The sequence below is a fragment of the Oncorhynchus tshawytscha genome, linkage group LG20 (genome assembly GCF_018296145.1).
Source record: "Oncorhynchus tshawytscha isolate Ot180627B linkage group LG20, Otsh_v2.0, whole genome shotgun sequence".
Lineage (NCBI taxonomy): Eukaryota > Metazoa > Chordata > Actinopteri > Salmoniformes > Salmonidae > Oncorhynchus > Oncorhynchus tshawytscha.
This window is the reverse complement of record NC_056448.1, coordinates 5,968,359-5,985,860: the sequence shown is the minus strand read 5'-3', so window position 1 is coordinate 5,985,860 and position 17,502 is coordinate 5,968,359. Positions and strand designations below refer to the sequence as shown.

General features: G+C 43.6%; 1 protein-coding gene across 4 annotated transcripts in view; it reads left to right on the top strand.

Moving 5' to 3' along the window:
- nop14 (NOP14 nucleolar protein homolog (yeast)) overlaps positions 1-17,502 on the top strand; it is a 32,445-nt gene that overhangs the window by 5,106 nt on the left and 9,837 nt on the right. For all 4 annotated transcript variants that reach the window (XM_024380989.2, XM_024380986.2, XM_024380987.2 and 1 more), the window contains exons 7-16: positions 41-163; positions 390-521; positions 1,367-1,661; positions 1,935-2,065; positions 2,185-2,270; positions 2,375-2,510; positions 4,074-4,175; positions 6,971-7,124; positions 9,625-9,784; positions 16,256-16,403. In XM_024380989.2, the coding sequence (XP_024236757.1) occupies positions 41-163; positions 390-521; positions 1,367-1,661; positions 1,935-2,065; positions 2,185-2,270; positions 2,375-2,510; positions 4,074-4,175; positions 6,971-7,124; positions 9,625-9,784; positions 16,256-16,403 (1,467 nt within the window). The remainder of the gene's footprint in view (positions 1-40; positions 164-389; positions 522-1,366; positions 1,662-1,934; positions 2,066-2,184; positions 2,271-2,374; positions 2,511-4,073; positions 4,176-6,970; positions 7,125-9,624; positions 9,785-16,255; positions 16,404-17,502) is intronic.

Here is a 17,502-nt window from a genome sequence, read left to right as displayed (position 1 = left end):
AACACATATTCATCTTTGTCTCTTCCCTTGTATGTTCCAGCTGGATGAGTATGACATGATGGTGCGAGAGCTGGGCTTTGAGATGAAGGCTCAACCATCTGAGAAGATGAAGACTCCAGAGGAAGTGGCCAGGGAGGAAAGGGAACGCCTGCAGAAACTAGAGGTATGGATGTGTCTCAACACCATTTCCTTGTAATTTTTTCTTTATGACCATTGATGGCTAATGGGTCTGCTTTCACCTGACCTGTCAGACAGTGATCATAGCGAAAAGGACTTGATCAGGGGAAGGATGTCAACTATTGATACACTGACACAGTTTGTCCCTCTGTGGTTTGACCTGTCTACTGTACTGAGGCTGTTTCCTTTCTGTGGTTTGACCCTTGCCCCAGGCTGACAGGCTGAGGAGGATGATGGGAGATGTAGTAGAAGACTGCACCAAGACCCAGGCTCACATGTCAGCTGACGACCTCAACGACGGCTTCATCCTAGACGGTGACGAAAAACCGACTCTGGCCTATCAGGTAAGGGACCAAGCAGGCTCTGCCTTGTCGGGGAAGGGACCAAGCAGGCTCTGCCTTGTCGGGGAAGGGACCAAGCAGGCTCTGCCTTGTCGGGGAAGGGACCAAGCAGGCTCTGCCTTGTCGGGGAAGGGACCAAGCAGGCTCTGCCTGTGTGTGGATTTTGATTTGACCTTGTGTCTTGGAGTTCAGACATCGCATCATCGCTACTCTCTCAATGGAAGGAAGTAGTAGGAAGGGTCACACACATTTATTTGGACAGTGATGCTGAAACGTTTAATTTGGCTCTAATATTCCATCCTTTTTTATTTGAGATCAAATGTTTCGTATTAGGCGACAGTCTAACATCTAAATCAAATAAAATTGTATTTGTCACATGCGCCAAATACAGCAGGTGAAGACCTTCCTGTGAATGCTTACCTATAAATGTCACCTTTTATTTGAGGGTATTTTCAGACATATCTGTTTTACCGTTTAGAAATAAAAGTGCCATGTATCTAGTTCACCCATTTGAAGGTGTCATAGGTGTTTGGACAAATTCAATTATTTTTAGTAAAACGTGTATTTGGTCTGATATTCCAATGACTGCATTTGCAGTTTGTTTTTGTTGTGCCCAACCGATATGTATGAAAATATCCTCAAATAAAAGGTGCCATTCTGTACTGTCCCCTCATATGGAACATTTGATCTCAAATCCAAAATGCTAGAGTATATAGCCAAAATAAATATTCAAGCTTCACTGTCCAAATAAATATATAGGGGAGTGTGTGACACAATCAAATTTACAGGCGTTCACTGAAAGAAGAGCACATAACAAAATTCATTTTTTTCTCGTTCTCTCTCTATAGGATGGGAAATGGAACATAAATAAGGAAGGAGCAAAGATAGAGGGGGATGAAGACGAGGGGGGTGGTGAAGGAGAGAGTGGTGAGGAGGAATCTGGTGGAGAGGAGGAAGAGGAGGGCAGTGGCGAGGATAGCCACTCAGACCTGGACTCTGAGCAGGAGAGTGAGGGAGGAGAGGAGGAAGAGGAGGAAGAGGGGGAGAAGGATGAAGTGCCTGCAACCAAATCTCAGCTGAGTGAGGAGGAGAGGAAGGCCCAAGCAGAGGCAGCTAAAGGAGAACTACCATACACTTTCAAAGGTAAGACCCCTGTTTTATATGATCTAACTGGACATCATTTTCGGTAGGTGATAGTTTTTGGAATATATTGGTATATAGGAAAAATAATTGATGGATTGATCTAAAATGATTTATTATGTTTCAATTGAAAGCTAACATTGACTGCTCTCCAGTCATCCAGCAAAACAAAACATGACTCTCCCTGGTGGTCATGCCCTGACACAACACCATCATTGTCTTGTCTGCCTTCTCCACCCATGTCCAATGTCCTTCTCTCCCCCTTGCCCCTCCCAGCTCCAGAGAGCTACAGTGACCTGAAGGGCCTACTACAGGGTCATCCTGCTGACCACCAGTGTATCATCCTTGCCAGGACACAGAAGTGTAACCATCCCAGTCTGGCTGTGGGGAACAAACTCAAACTACAAGTCAGTAGTGTTCAGCCTGAATCACAAGATGGAATTGTTAACTGATATGCAGATGTTTTGCTAGGGATCAAAATAGTTATTTGATTCAACTGCTGTGGATTTCTCACTTCCTCTTTCAGAAATTATTTGGCTTTTTGTTGGAGTATGTGGGCGAGTTGGCATCCAGGAGTCCACCAGAACTTTCCACAATAGACAAAATGATAACGTGAGTAATGCTCTCTAGTTTTGATATGCTTTAGGATTTGACTGTGCCAGGTGTATTGATTGTGATAGTGCTGGTTTGTTCTGTCTCTCCCTGCTGCTCTCCAGGCAGCTGTATGGTCTATGCCAGCTGTTCCCTGAAGCTGCTTCCAAGGCGATGCAGACGACTCTGGTTGACAGCGCACACAGGATGGAGGAGATACTGGAGGTCAAGGGTCGGGCAGCCTTCCCACAACTAGACATGGTACGTTTGACTTTCCTCTCAAATGGTTTTGCTTCCCACTTCTCTGTTACGTTATTGCCATGGACTGTTATCTTATTCTGCGTGAAACACTGCTCTACATGTCAAGTCAGGAAAAAAGCCAGGGAAATATCCTTCTGACATCTGTTGATCCTGTTCCATTTGTTCTCTGACAGTGAGAAGTCCAATCCAAAATTATATCTAGAATCGACATCCTATTTCGCAACAAAGCCTCCTTCACTCATGCCCCCAAATATACCCTCGTAAAACTCACTATCCGATCCTTGACTTCGGCGATGTCATTTACAAAATAGCATCGAACACTATTCAGTAAACTGGATGTAGTCTATCACAGTGCCATCTGTTTTGTCACCAAAGCCTCATATACTACCCACTACTGCGACGTGTATGCTCTCGTTGACTGGCCCTCACTTCATATTCGCGCCAAACCGACTGGCTCCAGGTCATCTATAAGTCTGCTAGGTAAAGCCCCACCTTATCTCAGCTCACTGGTCACCATAGCAGCACCCACCCGCAGCACGCGCTCCAGCAGGAATATGTCACTGGTCATCCCCAAAGCAACTCTTCTTTTGGCCACCTTTCCTTCCAGTTCTCTGCATCCAATGACTGGAACAAATTGCAAAAATCACTGAAGCTGGACACTTATATCTCCCTCACTAACTTTAAGTATTAGCTGTCTGAGCACCTATACACAGCCCATCTGTAAATAGCCCACCCAACTACCTCATCCCCATATTGTTATTCATTTTTTTTTTTTTTGCTCCTTTGCACACCAGTATCTCCACTTGCACATTCATCTTATGCTCATCTATCACTCCACTAATGCTAAATTGTAATTATTTTGCCATTATGGCCTATTTATTGCCTTGGCTCCCTAATCTTCTTTCATTTGCACACACTGTATATATACCTTTCTATTGTGTTATTGGCTGTACGTTTGTTTATTCCATGTGTAACTCTGTGTTGTTTGTCACACTGCTTTACTTTATCTTGGCCAGGTCACAGTTGTGAATGAGAACTTGTTCTCAACCATCCTACCTGGTTAAAGAAAGGTGAAATAAAACATTTTAATACAAAGAAGTGATGGGGTGAGAATCGATACAATTACATATTGCAAATTTAGTTTTCACGATATATCGATACTTGACTCCCAATTTTTCTTAAATTAATTCCTAGTCAGCCGTAGCTAGTGCTAGTCGGCTGTACCTGCGCAAAATCTCCGGTATGTTTCATCCTATAGCTTGTTCTCAATCTTCTTTGTAAATAGTGATCCAACAATTTTTCAGCACTTTTATTTCATTGACGGATCAATGCAAATTTTCTCACGCTCTCGTCTCTCTGCAGCAGACAGTGAGTGCGTATAGAATTGTGAGAATTGCAATACATATTGTATCGGGCTAATTTTGTATCGTGAGGTCCCTGGCAATTACTAGCCCTAACAGTGAGCACCAAGTTTGTCCGTAAATTGATTTCTATGACAGTGTTCTGTCAAGTTGACGTGTTGATGACGTCTCTCTCACCATCTCTCTACTTTTTTTTTCTCAGCTCATTTACCTGAAGATAACAGCATTGCTGTTCCCCACCTCAGACTTCCGCCACCCTGTCACCACCCCAGCCCTACTGTACATCAGCCAGGCCCTCACCAAGGTAATTATCCCACAGTGTGTTTGAGCCTGTGTCTGTGTATGACTGACAGATTGTGTGTGTGAAGAGCTTGTGTCAAGTTGTCTGGATAAAAATGGTCTTCCCTCACAATGGGACTGACCGTAATTAGTGGACTGGTTGATTGTTTGGTAGATTGTTTTAGTTGGGCAGTTAATAAATAGTGCATTCGGAAAGTATTAAGACCCCTTGACTTTTTCCACATTTTGTTACGTAACAACCATATTCTAAAATGGATTAAATAAAAATGTTTCCTCCTCAATCTGCACACAATACCCCATAATGACGAAGCGAAAACAGGTTTTTAGACATTTTTGTAAATGTATTCAAAATAAAAAATGGATACCTTATTTACATAAGTATTCAGACCCTTTGCTATGAGACTCAAAATTGAGCTCCGGTGCATCCTGTTTCCATTGATCATTCTTGAGATGTTTCTACAACTTGATTGGAGTCCACCTGTGGTAAGTTCAATTGATTGGACATTATTTGGAAAGGCACACACCTGTCTATATAAGGTCCCACAGTCGACAGTGCATTTCAGAGCAAAAACCAAGCCACGAGCTCGACGGAATTGTCCATAGAGCTCCGAGACGGGATTGTGTCAGGGAAGGGTAGCTAAAATTGTCTGCAGCATTAAAGGTCCCCAAGAACTTAATGATGGCCTACATTTTATTTTTTTATTTTGTCTACATCATTCTTAAATGGAAGAAGTTTGGATCCACCAAGACTTTTCTTGGAGCTGGCCGCCAGGCCAAACTGAGCAATCGGAGAAGGGCCTTGGTCAGGGTGGTGACCAAGAACCCAAAGGTCACTCAGACAGAGCTCCAGAGATCCTCTGTGGATATGGGAGAACCATCTCTGCAGCACTCCACCAATCAGGCCTTTATGGTAGTGACCAGACGCAAGCCACTCCTCAGTAAAAGGCACATGACAGCCGCTTGGAGTTTGCCAAAAGGAACCTAAAGGACTCTCAGACCAGGAGAAGCTAGATTCTCTGGTATGATGAAACCAAGATTGAACTCTTTGGCCTGAATGCCAAGCGTCACGTCTGGAGGAAACCTGGCACCATCCCTATGGTGAAGCATAGTGGTGGCAGACTCGTGCTGTGAGGATGTTTTTCAGCGGCAGGGCCTGGGAAACTAGTCCGTATCGAGGGAAAGATGAACGGAGCAAAGTACTGAGATCCTTGATGAACACCTGCTCCAGAGTGCTTAGGACCTCAGACTTAAGCAAAAGTTCACCTGCCAACAGGACCATGACCCTAAGCACACAGGCAAGACAGTGCAGTCTCTGAATGTCCTTGAGCCAGAGCCCAGACTTGAACCCGATCGAACATCTCTGGAGAGACCTGAAAATAGCTGTGCAGCGATGCTCCCCATCTAACCTGCCAGAGCTTGAGAGGATCTGCAGAGAAGAATGGGAGAAAGTCCCCAAATACATGTAATAAGACTAGAGTCTAATCGCTGCCAAAGGTGCTTCGACAAGTGCTGAGTAATGGGTCTGAATTCTTATCTAAATGTGGTATTTCAGTTTTTCATATTTAATACATTTGCAAACAATTTTTTGTCATTATGTGGTAGTGTGTGTAGATTGAGATGGGGGAAATCAATTTTAGAATAACAATGTGGAAAAGTCAAGGAATCTGAATCTGATCTGAATACTTTCTAAATGCTGTGTGTGTACTCACACTCACTACCGGTCAAAAGTTTTATAACATCTACTCATTCAAGGGTTTTTCTTTATTTTACTATTTTCTACATTGTAGAATATTAGTGAAGACATCAAAACTATGAAATAACACACATGGAATCATGTTTTAACCAAAAAAAGCTTTAAACAAGTCAGAATATATTTTATATCAAATAGCCACCCTTTGCCTTGACGGCTTTGCACACTCTTGGCATTCTCTCAACCAGCATTCACCTGGAATGCTTTTCCAACAGTCTCGATGGAGGTCCCACATATGCTGAGCACTTGTTGGTTGCTTTTCCTTCACTCTGCGGTTCAACTCATCCCGACAGCTTGGCTGTCTTAACGGATCATTAGAATATTCCCAAAGCTGCTAACCCTGCCCATCTGGCACTCCAGGCAGGTTAGAGCAAATGCTCAAACTATTTGAAAAATGTCAAGTAGTAGTTGAACCCAGGTCTGCAGAAGAGGGCTTTATCCTTCCTTCCTGCCACCAACCCTTTGTTTAATCATGGTGTTTATGTAGATAGCTCAGCTCCAGATTTTCCTCAATGGAAAGGAACATACATGCATACACACACACTGTTTCTGTTGCTACATGCCTGCATTTTCACTAAGCTTTTGACCTGTGGAGTCATGTCCTTTCTTAGTGTTGAATATGGTGGTGATGTCAAAGCAAACCTTGCCAGGGGAAAATATGAAGTTGTATTCATATGTGACATCTACATGCCAACAATGAGTTTGTTGCTATGCGAATGGTGAAAACAGGCTAGAGAACCTCTGAGTTACTTTCTCAACGTGATTTGCGCGCAGACATGCATTTACACACACACACACACTAGAAAAAGAAAGCAGACTGGCTAGCTAGATGAAGCTAATGGCTTTGTTTCTGAAAAAACGGAGGCTGCACAGAAGGTCATAGAGAAGGAAAAAGCATTGAAAGCACATTATTGTCCCCTTCTCAAGATTTTTAGTGTGTGTGTGTGTAAATGCATGTGTACTATGTTTAGTAGGCAAAGTAGTTTTGAGGTGGTGATTTCTGCCTAAATTTGACCTACTTTCCCTGTGTGTTTGTGTGATGTCATCAGTGTCCTGTGATGTCATTAGAGGATGTGACATCGGGCCTGGTGCTGTGCTGTCTGGCGGTGGAGTACGTCTCCTTCTCCAAGAGGTTCTGTCCTGAGCTCATCAATTTCCTGTTGGGAGTACTACACCTGGCCGTGCAAGATAAGACCTCTACAGGTACGGCCTTTCTGTTAATGGGCTACTGTCATATCTCCTCATCAACTAGGCCTAACTGGTTATTAGTTTTCTCCATTAGGGTTGGGGTTGTTTCCATTTTAATTCAGTCAGTTCCTATGAGGATAATTGGAATTAGAGGCTACTTCCTGAATTGAAATGAAATTGACCCCAATACAGCTCAGTCCCTGCCTTCTCACGGTATTCAGCACAGTACCATAAGCAGCCACACCCAATGTCAGGATTTTTTGGGGGCTGTTCGAAATATGTTAAAATATTATTTGGCTATGTTTTTAACCTGAGCACTTGCTGCGCGAGGGAGCGACTGCGCTCTGCAACCACTGCAGGTGAGACGAAGCGAGAGAGAAAATCACTGGTCAGCGAGTGACCAGTGATCCTGATCCCAATAAACCCGGGGGCATACTTCCTGCCCGTCCACTACAGTATAGAGCAGGGCTGCCCAATTCCGGACTTGGTGGGCTGAAACCGTTCTGGATTTCATCCTCTCCTTCTTTTTGGGACTAATTTAGACCTGGGACACCAGGTGAGTTCAATTAACTACCAGGTAGAAAAATAAACCAGATGTGTTTCGGCCCTGGAAGCAAATGAGTTATGTATGTAACATGGATCATTTAATTTAGGCAATGCCTTTTCATTGTTCAAATAGGCATATCATTTCTTTCTCAAAAATGAATACTCGATAAGTAATCAAAGCTTATTACAAAGATCTGGGTCTGAGCCCCTCCCTGTGCAACTGGGTCCTAGACTTTCTGACGGGCTGACCTGGTGATGGTAGGCAACACAACACCTCTGTTTGCTAATCCTCAACATGTGGGCCTTGCAGGGATGTGTGCTCAGCCCCATCCTGCACTTGGAGTTCACACATGACTGTATGACCATGCACACCTCCAACTCAATCATCAAGTTTGCTGACTACACAACAGTGGTAAGCCCTATTACCTACAACAACGAGACAACTTACAGAGAGGAGGTGAAAGCCCTGGCAGAGTGGTGCCAGGGGAATAGCTTCTCCCTCAACGTCAACAAAAGGATATGATCGTGGACTCTAGGAGACAGCAGAGGGAGCACGCCCCCATCCACATCAACAGGGCCGCAGTGGAGAGAGTCAAAAGCTTCAAGTTCCAGAGGACCTGTGTGTGGTGAAGGTGCAACGGTGCCTCTTCAAACTCAGGAGGCTGAAGAAATTCTGCGTTCCCCCGAAGACCCTCACAAATTAATACAAATGCACCATCGAGAGCATCCTATCAGGCTGTATTACTGCCTGTTACGGAAATTCCACTCCTAGCAACCACAGGTCTCTCCAGAGGATGGTGAGGTCAGCCCAAAGTATCATCGGGGGCACACTGCCTGCCCTCCAGTACATCTGCAGTACCCAGTGTAACAGGAAGGCCAGAAAGATCAAGGACCTTAGCCACCTGAGCTGCGGACTCTGGTCCGGATGCTAATTTCCTGCAATTTTATACATTTTGCCATGGGGGTTTTGTACTGTGTATTTAAATACTATATTCTCAACTGAGTTCATTTTACCACTTACTGTACATTTTAGTTAAATTTTACACTCACCACATTTATTTATATATTGGATTCTTGACATAGCTCATTCTAATACCTACTGCTGTACATATTCTTAGTATATCTTGTGTAAATTCATCCAGTATATATTTGTGTAGATTGCGTTTGAAATACTTTGCTACAGTCCTATTTGGGTTATTCATTGGATTTGTTCTGACATAAAATAATAATATACATATGTTTTTTCACTGCATTGTTAGGGGCTAACATGTTCTAAACTGTGTACACAACCAATAAATGTTGATTTGATGTTAAATACTAATATCAGTTCGGATATTCAAATAAACGTGGGCAGAGGTCCGAATGAACACTTCTAAATAACCAAAAATGTTTGCCTGCCTACCTACCTGTTTGTGATTGCCTCGGTGTGTCTGCCAGCTACAGTATGATACTACACAGTGCTGTAGAGTGCATTCAGGGCACCATGGCAGTAGTGGCCACTGTGAAATAGTTTCACCGCCATGCCAAGTCATCGGCAGAATGAAAGCTAACCTCTGCTAGGTGTCAAGATCTCAACTCCCGTTGATGCTTATTTGATTTAGTGGATTTTAAATAAATCATGCTGTTACACATATAGTGTTAAGCATATTTTGTTTGCCTTGTTCCACTTCGTTGTTCTAGTGGGTTTATTTGTCATGTAAAAGACTGGAGCCCTGTCTATATTTATTTTACATGTAGACCACAGGAGGTTGGTTGCTCCATAATTGGGGAGGATGGGCTCGTGGTAATAACTGTTGCGGAATTAGTGGAATGGTATCAAATACATCAAACGTGGTTTCCATGTGTTTAATGCCATTCCATTTGCTCCGTTCCAGCCATTACTAAGAGCTGTTCAGCAGACTCCACTGATGTAGACAGTGTGACACCTAGGGCCCTATCATGACTGGCTGATGTGTTGTGTTCCTGCCAGGTTACTCAGTGGTGCCACCCTTCAGGCAGAACGGTAAGGTTAGTGACCTGCTGGTGCTGTCAGACCCAGAGTCCAGCCAGACATGGAGCAAGAAGACCCTACCTCTGTCTGCCACCCAGACACTCACACTGACCACTGACCTGGACACAGACCACTACAGGTAAGATAGAGAGCAGAGCACCAATTAAAAAATATATATATATTTTTAAAAAAAAGGGTCCGATCTTTTAAGCAGTGTTGCTTGCTTGTAGAAGCCTACGGCTGTGCAGTGGCATACTTTTTTTTTGTTAATTCAGCAGACTAGACACTCTGATTTCCAGAGCCCTTGTCGCAGTCAAGACATATTTTATATGTAAAAAAAAAAAAAAATAATAATAATCTTAAACACGTAATAAAACCAAGGGTTGGAACAAATTATTTTCCAATTAAGTCCAACCAAACCAATGAATTGTTTTAATATTAAAAAACAACATTTAGCTCAACATTAAATGACTTCACCAGCCATGCATTGCGGAAAGAGCAGCTTGATATGGAGCGGGCACGCTATAGATCAGCGAGTTGTTTACATGCATGATGGGAAGACAAGTGTCCGGCGCGAGATGCAACTGAAATTTTGCGTGTGGGGAGAGAGAGGGTGGAAGAGGAGGCTTGGCTTGAAGCGCTTGGTGTCTTGTGATGACTTGCATTATCTGATTTAAGCCCACAGAATTATACATACAGAGGGGCAGCTTCTATGCAGGAACTTAGAATGTCTTGAAACTACAGTTGTCTAGCTAGCTAACAAGCTTGTTTATGCAGAATCACGCTTGTAACATCAGTAGGCTACAGTTATGCTGAGAAGGGTCAGGTACCCTACACGCGCACACACACACACACTGGCAAAGATTCAGCTGGCAGGTGCTTTTTTGCTCTCCTTTTTTTTGTGGGGCTGGGAAAAAAAGCCTGGAACGTAAAAGAAAGTCATTAACCAATTCCCATGCTTTCAAAATAAAGGGTTCTGTTCAGGAACAGTATAGATCACTTTTGTTCCCGCTTCTGATTCTGTTCCTTGAAAAATGTTGGGTGTTTTAATTTCTGTACCCTGAGACAGATCCAGGCCCTGAATATAAAGTAGAACAGAATATTTTTCTTAATGAAAAAAGTTGCCAGCGTGAAGTGATGTGTATCTCGCGTCTTGGTCAGTTATTCTCAGTAATCATTTGAAACCGGGCTCAATTTGGTGAGTTGAAAGACAATTTCTTCAGGGGTTACAAAAGCAAATTCTGTTCATCTTTTTAGATACATATGATCGATTTAGTTTATTCCGCCTGTTCTTTAGAATTTCTTTAAGTTATTAACAATACTACGGTGAAGAATTATGACCACGACATCTGTTTGATAAATAGGCCGAGGCTTAATGATTGTAATGAAAATATCCCTTTGTCAAAAGGTTTTTTGCATATTTTCAATGTGGAACCGAACTGTTTCAACAAGACCCGGGTTCAATCCCAGGCTGTCACAACCAGCCGTGACCGGGTTGTCCCATAGGGCGGCGCACAATTGGCCCAGCTTTGTCTGGGTTAGGGGAGGGTTTGGCCAGGTGGGCTTTACTTGGCTCATTATGCTCTAGCGACTCCTTGTGGCAAGCCTGCAGGCTGGCTTCAATCGTCAGACGAGCGGTGTTTCCTCCAACATATGGGTGTGGCTGTCTTCCGGGTTAAGGGGGTGGGTGATAAAGAGCGCGGTTTGGCGCTTCATGTCTCGTGGAGTAATGAATTACTCGACGTTCGCCTCTCACGAGCACGTTGGGGAGTTGCAGCGATGAGACAAGATCGCGATTGGATATCACATAATTGGGGAGAAAAGGGGGGTAAAATAAAAAGCAAGGAATGTAGCGTGTTTAACACCTAAGGTTTTTATAGAAATGTATTTCTGTAGACCTACAGGAGTTTGTGTGCGCTCACGTGTGTAGAGGGAGTGGTCGAACGCAATTGAGTGAGACATGGAGGGGAAAGGGAATTTAGGGAGAAGAACTGTTTGAAGCTTGCTTTCTTTTTTGTTGCATATGTACAAATGGAACACAAGGGACAACATTTCACTTGCCTGTTCGGGAACCACAAAGCACATTCCACTACAGTCCCTGCACTTATATCCACAGGACAGTGGGTTTAGGGTCATGAAGTATTGTGTGGATGAAGGGCAGGTAGGTAGCGGTGGGTTGAATAAAGAGAACGATTCATAAAAAAATCCTTAAATGTATAATTGTTGCGCAATTCATATCTTTCATTATTTTTATCTGAAGTTAGTGCGTAGCCTAAGCTTTAGGGCCAAACTGCCGTGTGCCAAATACCCACCAATTGCCAAATGGTTTTTGGGAGCTTGGGCAGAAAGAGTTAACTTCGATCCACTGAGGCAAAAAGGACAATGTCTGAGTTTAATTCAATAAGACAAAAGCTGCGAAACGGAGAGTTGAAAATAAGTAGGAGGGCCAGAACAGTAGTCTGTTTGGGAAAGATTTGATGACGTGGTAAAAATATGTTTGAGCTGCTATACAAATTCAACAGTTACACGATGGGGGACTTCAGAATGGCATGTCAAGGGAACTATATTGTTCAGATGGGTTAAATTGAGTAGGTTAACAGAAATTTTGGACACTGGCTATAGGTCTATAACACCCTAATATAATATTAACTCCTGCAGAATAAAGCATTTTTCTTACAATAAAATCATACACCAAATGTATATTTTTACTCTGGAGAAATTATTTCTGCGTCTTAAAAGAATGAGTGTGTTTGTAAAGGAGCTATCTTTATCAGCATCATAGAAGCTGATAGTATTTCAACCACAAAATATGCATCCAAGCCAAACTGAAATCTTATCAAAAACATGTTGGGTTGTTTTAACAGTTTAATATCCTTAACTGGTCAAGCTGATGTCATTACAAAATGTTGGCGAAATCTTTCCTGTTTTCTTTTTGGGTTTTTTTGTAGCATTTTCTCTAAATGTCAATGCTGGGCGAGAGAAGCAGAGATGAAAGAAACAACTAACCTTACCAATGTCAACTAGATTGCAGCATTTATTCGGTCAATTTATGACATTCTGGTGAGCAATTGTTTTTTCTTCTAGGGCAACAATTAATGACAGAAGAGAAGCAGCATATAGGCTATCTAATTCTAGACAAGTGGACTAACAAATAGCCTACCGAAATGTCGGAAATGATAAGCGAAAACAGGCGTAACTAAAAAGACATGTCATAAATTGTTCTGCCATCTCTGACTGTACAACACATTTACTGTATTTGCAGTTTAGGGTCTGTGCAGAGCTCAGATTTTCACTATCACATATCGTCAGGCAGTTGCGAATGGGTAATTAGAAATTGTGGGTGGGTGTGGGTGAACAAACAGCAGATCCGTGCATCACTAGCATGCGCAGACAGGCAACTTTGGGATGAAACATTATTAGGCAACTTGGAAACGGTCGTCTTTCTGTTTTGTAGGCTATGCGTTAGCCAAACAACTGTATTAAAAGCACCTCTGTCGCACTTCACACATCATTCGCTGCTTCAAGTTCAGTAGCACCTCTCCTGTCCTAGTTGGACGTGCGTTATCAGGTGCGACAATAGGCTGTACAGTGCATTCGGAAAGTATTCAGACCCCTTCACTTTTTCCACGTTTTGTTACATCACAGCCTTAAACTTTATCAAAGTTTTTTTCCCCCTCATCAATCTACACACAATGACAAAGCATAAACAGTTTTATTTTATTTATTTTTGCAAAAAGAAATAACACATTTACCCAAATATTCAGACCCTTTACCTAGTACTTTGATGAAGCACCTTTGGCAGCGATTACAACCTTGAGTCTTGGATATGACGGTACAAGCTTGGCACAACTCTATTTGGGGAGTTTCTCCCATTCTTGGGGAGCGTCGCTGCACAGCTATTTTCAGGTCTTTCCAGAGATGCTCAAGTTTTGTTAGTTTATTTGAGCAGTAATTAGACTGGCACCCACCTCCCTGTTTTTAAATCAGTTGATTTGTTTCCTTTATAACACACACATACCACCCCTACCACAAACCATACCACATACCACCCCTACCTACCACAAAAGGCCCAGACGGCATCCCCAGCCGCGCCCTCAGAGCATGCGCAGACCAGCTGGCCGGTGTGTTTACGGACATATTCAACCAATCCCTATACCAGTCTGCTGTTCCCACATGCTTCAAGAGGGCCACCATTGTTCCTGTTCCCAAGAAAGCTAAGGTAACTGAGCTAAACGACTACCGCCCCGTAGCACTCACATCCGTCATCATGAAGTGCTTTGAGAGACTAGTCAAGGACCATATCACCTCCACCCTACCTGACACCCTTGACCCACTCCAATTTGCTTACCGCCCAAATAGGTCCACAGACGATGCAATCTCAACCACACTGCCCTAACCCATCTGGACAAGAGGAATACCTATGTGAGAATGCTGTTCATCGACTACAGCTCGGCATTCAACACCATAGTACCCTCCAAGCTCGTCATCAAGCTCGAGACCCTGGGTCTCGACCCCGCCCTGTGCAACTGGGTACTGGACTTCCTGACGGGCCGCCCCAGGTGGTGAGGGTAGGCAACAACATCTCCTCCCCGCTGATCCTCAACACTGGGGCCCCACAAGGGTGCGTTCTGAGCCCCCTCCTGTACTCCCTGTTCACCCACGACTGCGTGGCCATGCACGCCTCCAACTCAATCATCAAGTTTGCGGACGACACAACAGTGGTAGGCTTGATCACCAACAACGACGAGACGGCCTACAGGGAGGAGGTGAGGGCCCTCGGAGTGTGGTGTCAGGAAAATAACCTCACACTCAACGTCAACAAAACTAAGGAGATGATTGTGGACTTCAGGAAACAGCAGAGGGAACACCCCCATCCACATCGATGGAACAGTAGTGGAGAGGGTAGCAAGTTTTAAGTTCCTCGGCATACACATCACAGACAAACTGAATTGGTCCACTCACACAGACAGCATCGTGAGGAAGGCGCAGCAGCGCCTCTTCAACCTCAGGAGGCTGAAGAAATTCGGCTTGTCACCAAAAGCACTCACAAACTTCTACAGATGCACAATCGAGAGCATCCTGGCGGACTGTATCACCGCCTGGTATGGCAACTGCACCGCCCTCAACCGTAAGGCTCTCCAGAGGGTAGTGAGGTCTGCACAACGCATCACCGGGGGCAAACTACCTGCCCTCCAGGACACCTACACCACCCGATGCTACAGGAAGGCCATAAAGATCATCAAGGACATCAACCACCCGAGCCACTGCCTGTTCACCCCGCTGTCATCCAGAAGGCGAGGTCAGTACAGGTGCATCAAAGCTGGGACCGAGAGACTGAAAAACAGCTTCTATCTCAAGGCCATCAGACTGTTAAACAGCCACCACTAACATTGAGTGGCTACTGCCAACACACTGTCAATGACACTGACTCTACTCCAGCCACTTTAATCATGGGAATTGATGGGAAATTATGTAAATATATCACTAGCCACTTTAAACAATGCTACCTTATATAATGTTACTTACCCTACATTGTTCATCTCATATGCATACGTTGATACTGTACTCTATATCATCGACTGCATCCTTATGTAATACATGTATCACTAGCCACTTTAACTATGCCACTTGGTTTACATACTTATCTCATATGTATATACTGTACTCGATATCATCTACTGTATCTTGCCTATGCTGCTCTGTACCATCACTCATTCATATATCCTTATGTACATATTCTTTATCCCCTTACACTGTGTATAAGACAGTAGTTTTTTTTTGGAATTGTTAGTTAGATTACTTGCTCGTTATTACTGCATTGTCGGAACTAGAAGCACAAGCATTTCGCTACACTCGCATTAACATCTGCTAACCATGTGTATGTGACAAATAAAATTTGATTTGATTTGATTTGATTTGAAACTATCTACACCCATTATAGCCACTGCCCATATGAAGTCATTGCTGAGAAAGCTTTCTGGTCTTCACAGGAAGACATTCTTGTGGGGCTTACAAAGACAGGTGCAGGGTTGAGTGAGTGTGTGTGAGAAAAGTGTCTCAGTGCCATGGTAAGGTAGGTAAGAACGCTGTGTCAGCTTCCAGGCGTCATGCGTGGAGACTAAATAGAAACCTTATGTTGGGTAGTGGATGGGACACAGTGGATGGGACACACACTTAGACTCCACCCCAGGTGAATAGGCGTGTGTGTCTGAAATCTCAACATTCCCTATGAGTGGGTCATTGTATGTGGCTGTGTCAAATATGTTATGTCACTTGTGCTGAATACAAGTGTAGACCTTACAGTGAAATGCTTACATAAGCCCTTAACTAACAATAGTTAAGAAAAGTGTTAGGTAAAAAATAGATAAGTAAAAAATGTAAATACCAAATAATTAAAGAGCAGCAGTAAAATAACAGTAGCGAGGTTATATACTGGGGGTACCGAGTCGATGGTTGTGGGCACAGGTTAATTGAGGTAATATTTACATGCAGGTATAGTTATTTAAATGACTTCATAGATAATAAACAGAGTCAGTGTGTGTCCATGTGTGTTTTTGCATGAGTGTGGTCATTTAACCAGTGTCTTCTGTCTTAATGATGCCCCCCCCAGACTGTCTGCTGTGGCCACCTGTATGGACCTGCTGAAACACTGCTCTTCACTCTACAGAGAACTCACTTCCTACTCGCACATCTTTCAGCCAATCACAACCCTGCTCTCCAAACATCTTCCAATCAAAACGTATCCTGCAGCATTACAGGTGAGTGGAACTGTAGTGTCATCCAAAGACAACTTAGTTAGGCTGCCCTGGGCAAATGTTGCTGCAGTAAAACATTTGAAGACCATGACAAAGTGTTGTGGTTTACAAATCAGGGATTAGTTAAATTAGTCAATCAAGCACTGTTTTAATTAGTTTTTTTCCCCAAGAGGATAGTTGAGCATGTTTTTACATCTGATTACAAAAAAAAACGAACTAATCAGTTGTTAGCAGAAAAAATATGAATACTTTTGAAAACTAGATTAGTTTTTGGGTAACTTTCAAATTCAGAAAGGGTGTTTGCAAAAAAAACATTGCCAGCCTTTTGTTTTCTCAGTAGTTGCACTTTTTATTTTTTTTATTTTTTTTTACCCCCTTTTCTCCCCAATTTCGTGGTATCCAATTGTTAGTAGTTACTATCTTGTCTCATCACTACAACTCCCGTACGAGCTCGGGAGAGACGAAGGTCGAAAGCCATGCGTCCTCCAAAATACAACCCAACCAAGCCGCACTGCTTCTTAACACAGCGCGCATCCAATCCGGAAGCCAATGTGTCGGAGGAAACACCATGCACCTGCCGACCTGGTTAGCGTACACTGCTCCCGGCCCGCCACAGGAGTTCCTAGTGCGCGATGAGACAAGGATATCCCCACCGGCCGAACCCTCCCTAACCCAGAGTCTGGTGGCAAAGCTAGCACTGCGATGCAGTGCCCGAGACCACTGTGCCACCCGGGCGGCCCAATAGTTGCAAATTTAAGTTTGTTCCACCTAAGCGAGTCTGACCATGTTTGATGGATCCTCCTTGTCTAATTCTAATGCAGGGGGTCCAATCTGGCCCGCGGGTGGTTTGAGTAGAAAAAATGAAATAATAAACAGTCATACACGTCGATCCAGAGCATCCCAAACATGCTCCGTGGTTGACATATCTGGTGTGTATGCAGGCCTTGGAAGAACTGGGACATTTTCAGCTTCCAGGAATTGTCTACAGATCCTTGCCACATGGGTCCGTGCATTATCATGCTGAAACGTGAGGGCATGGCGGCGGATGGAGGTCACGACAATGGCCCTCAGGATCTCGTCCCTGTATCTCTGCATTAACATT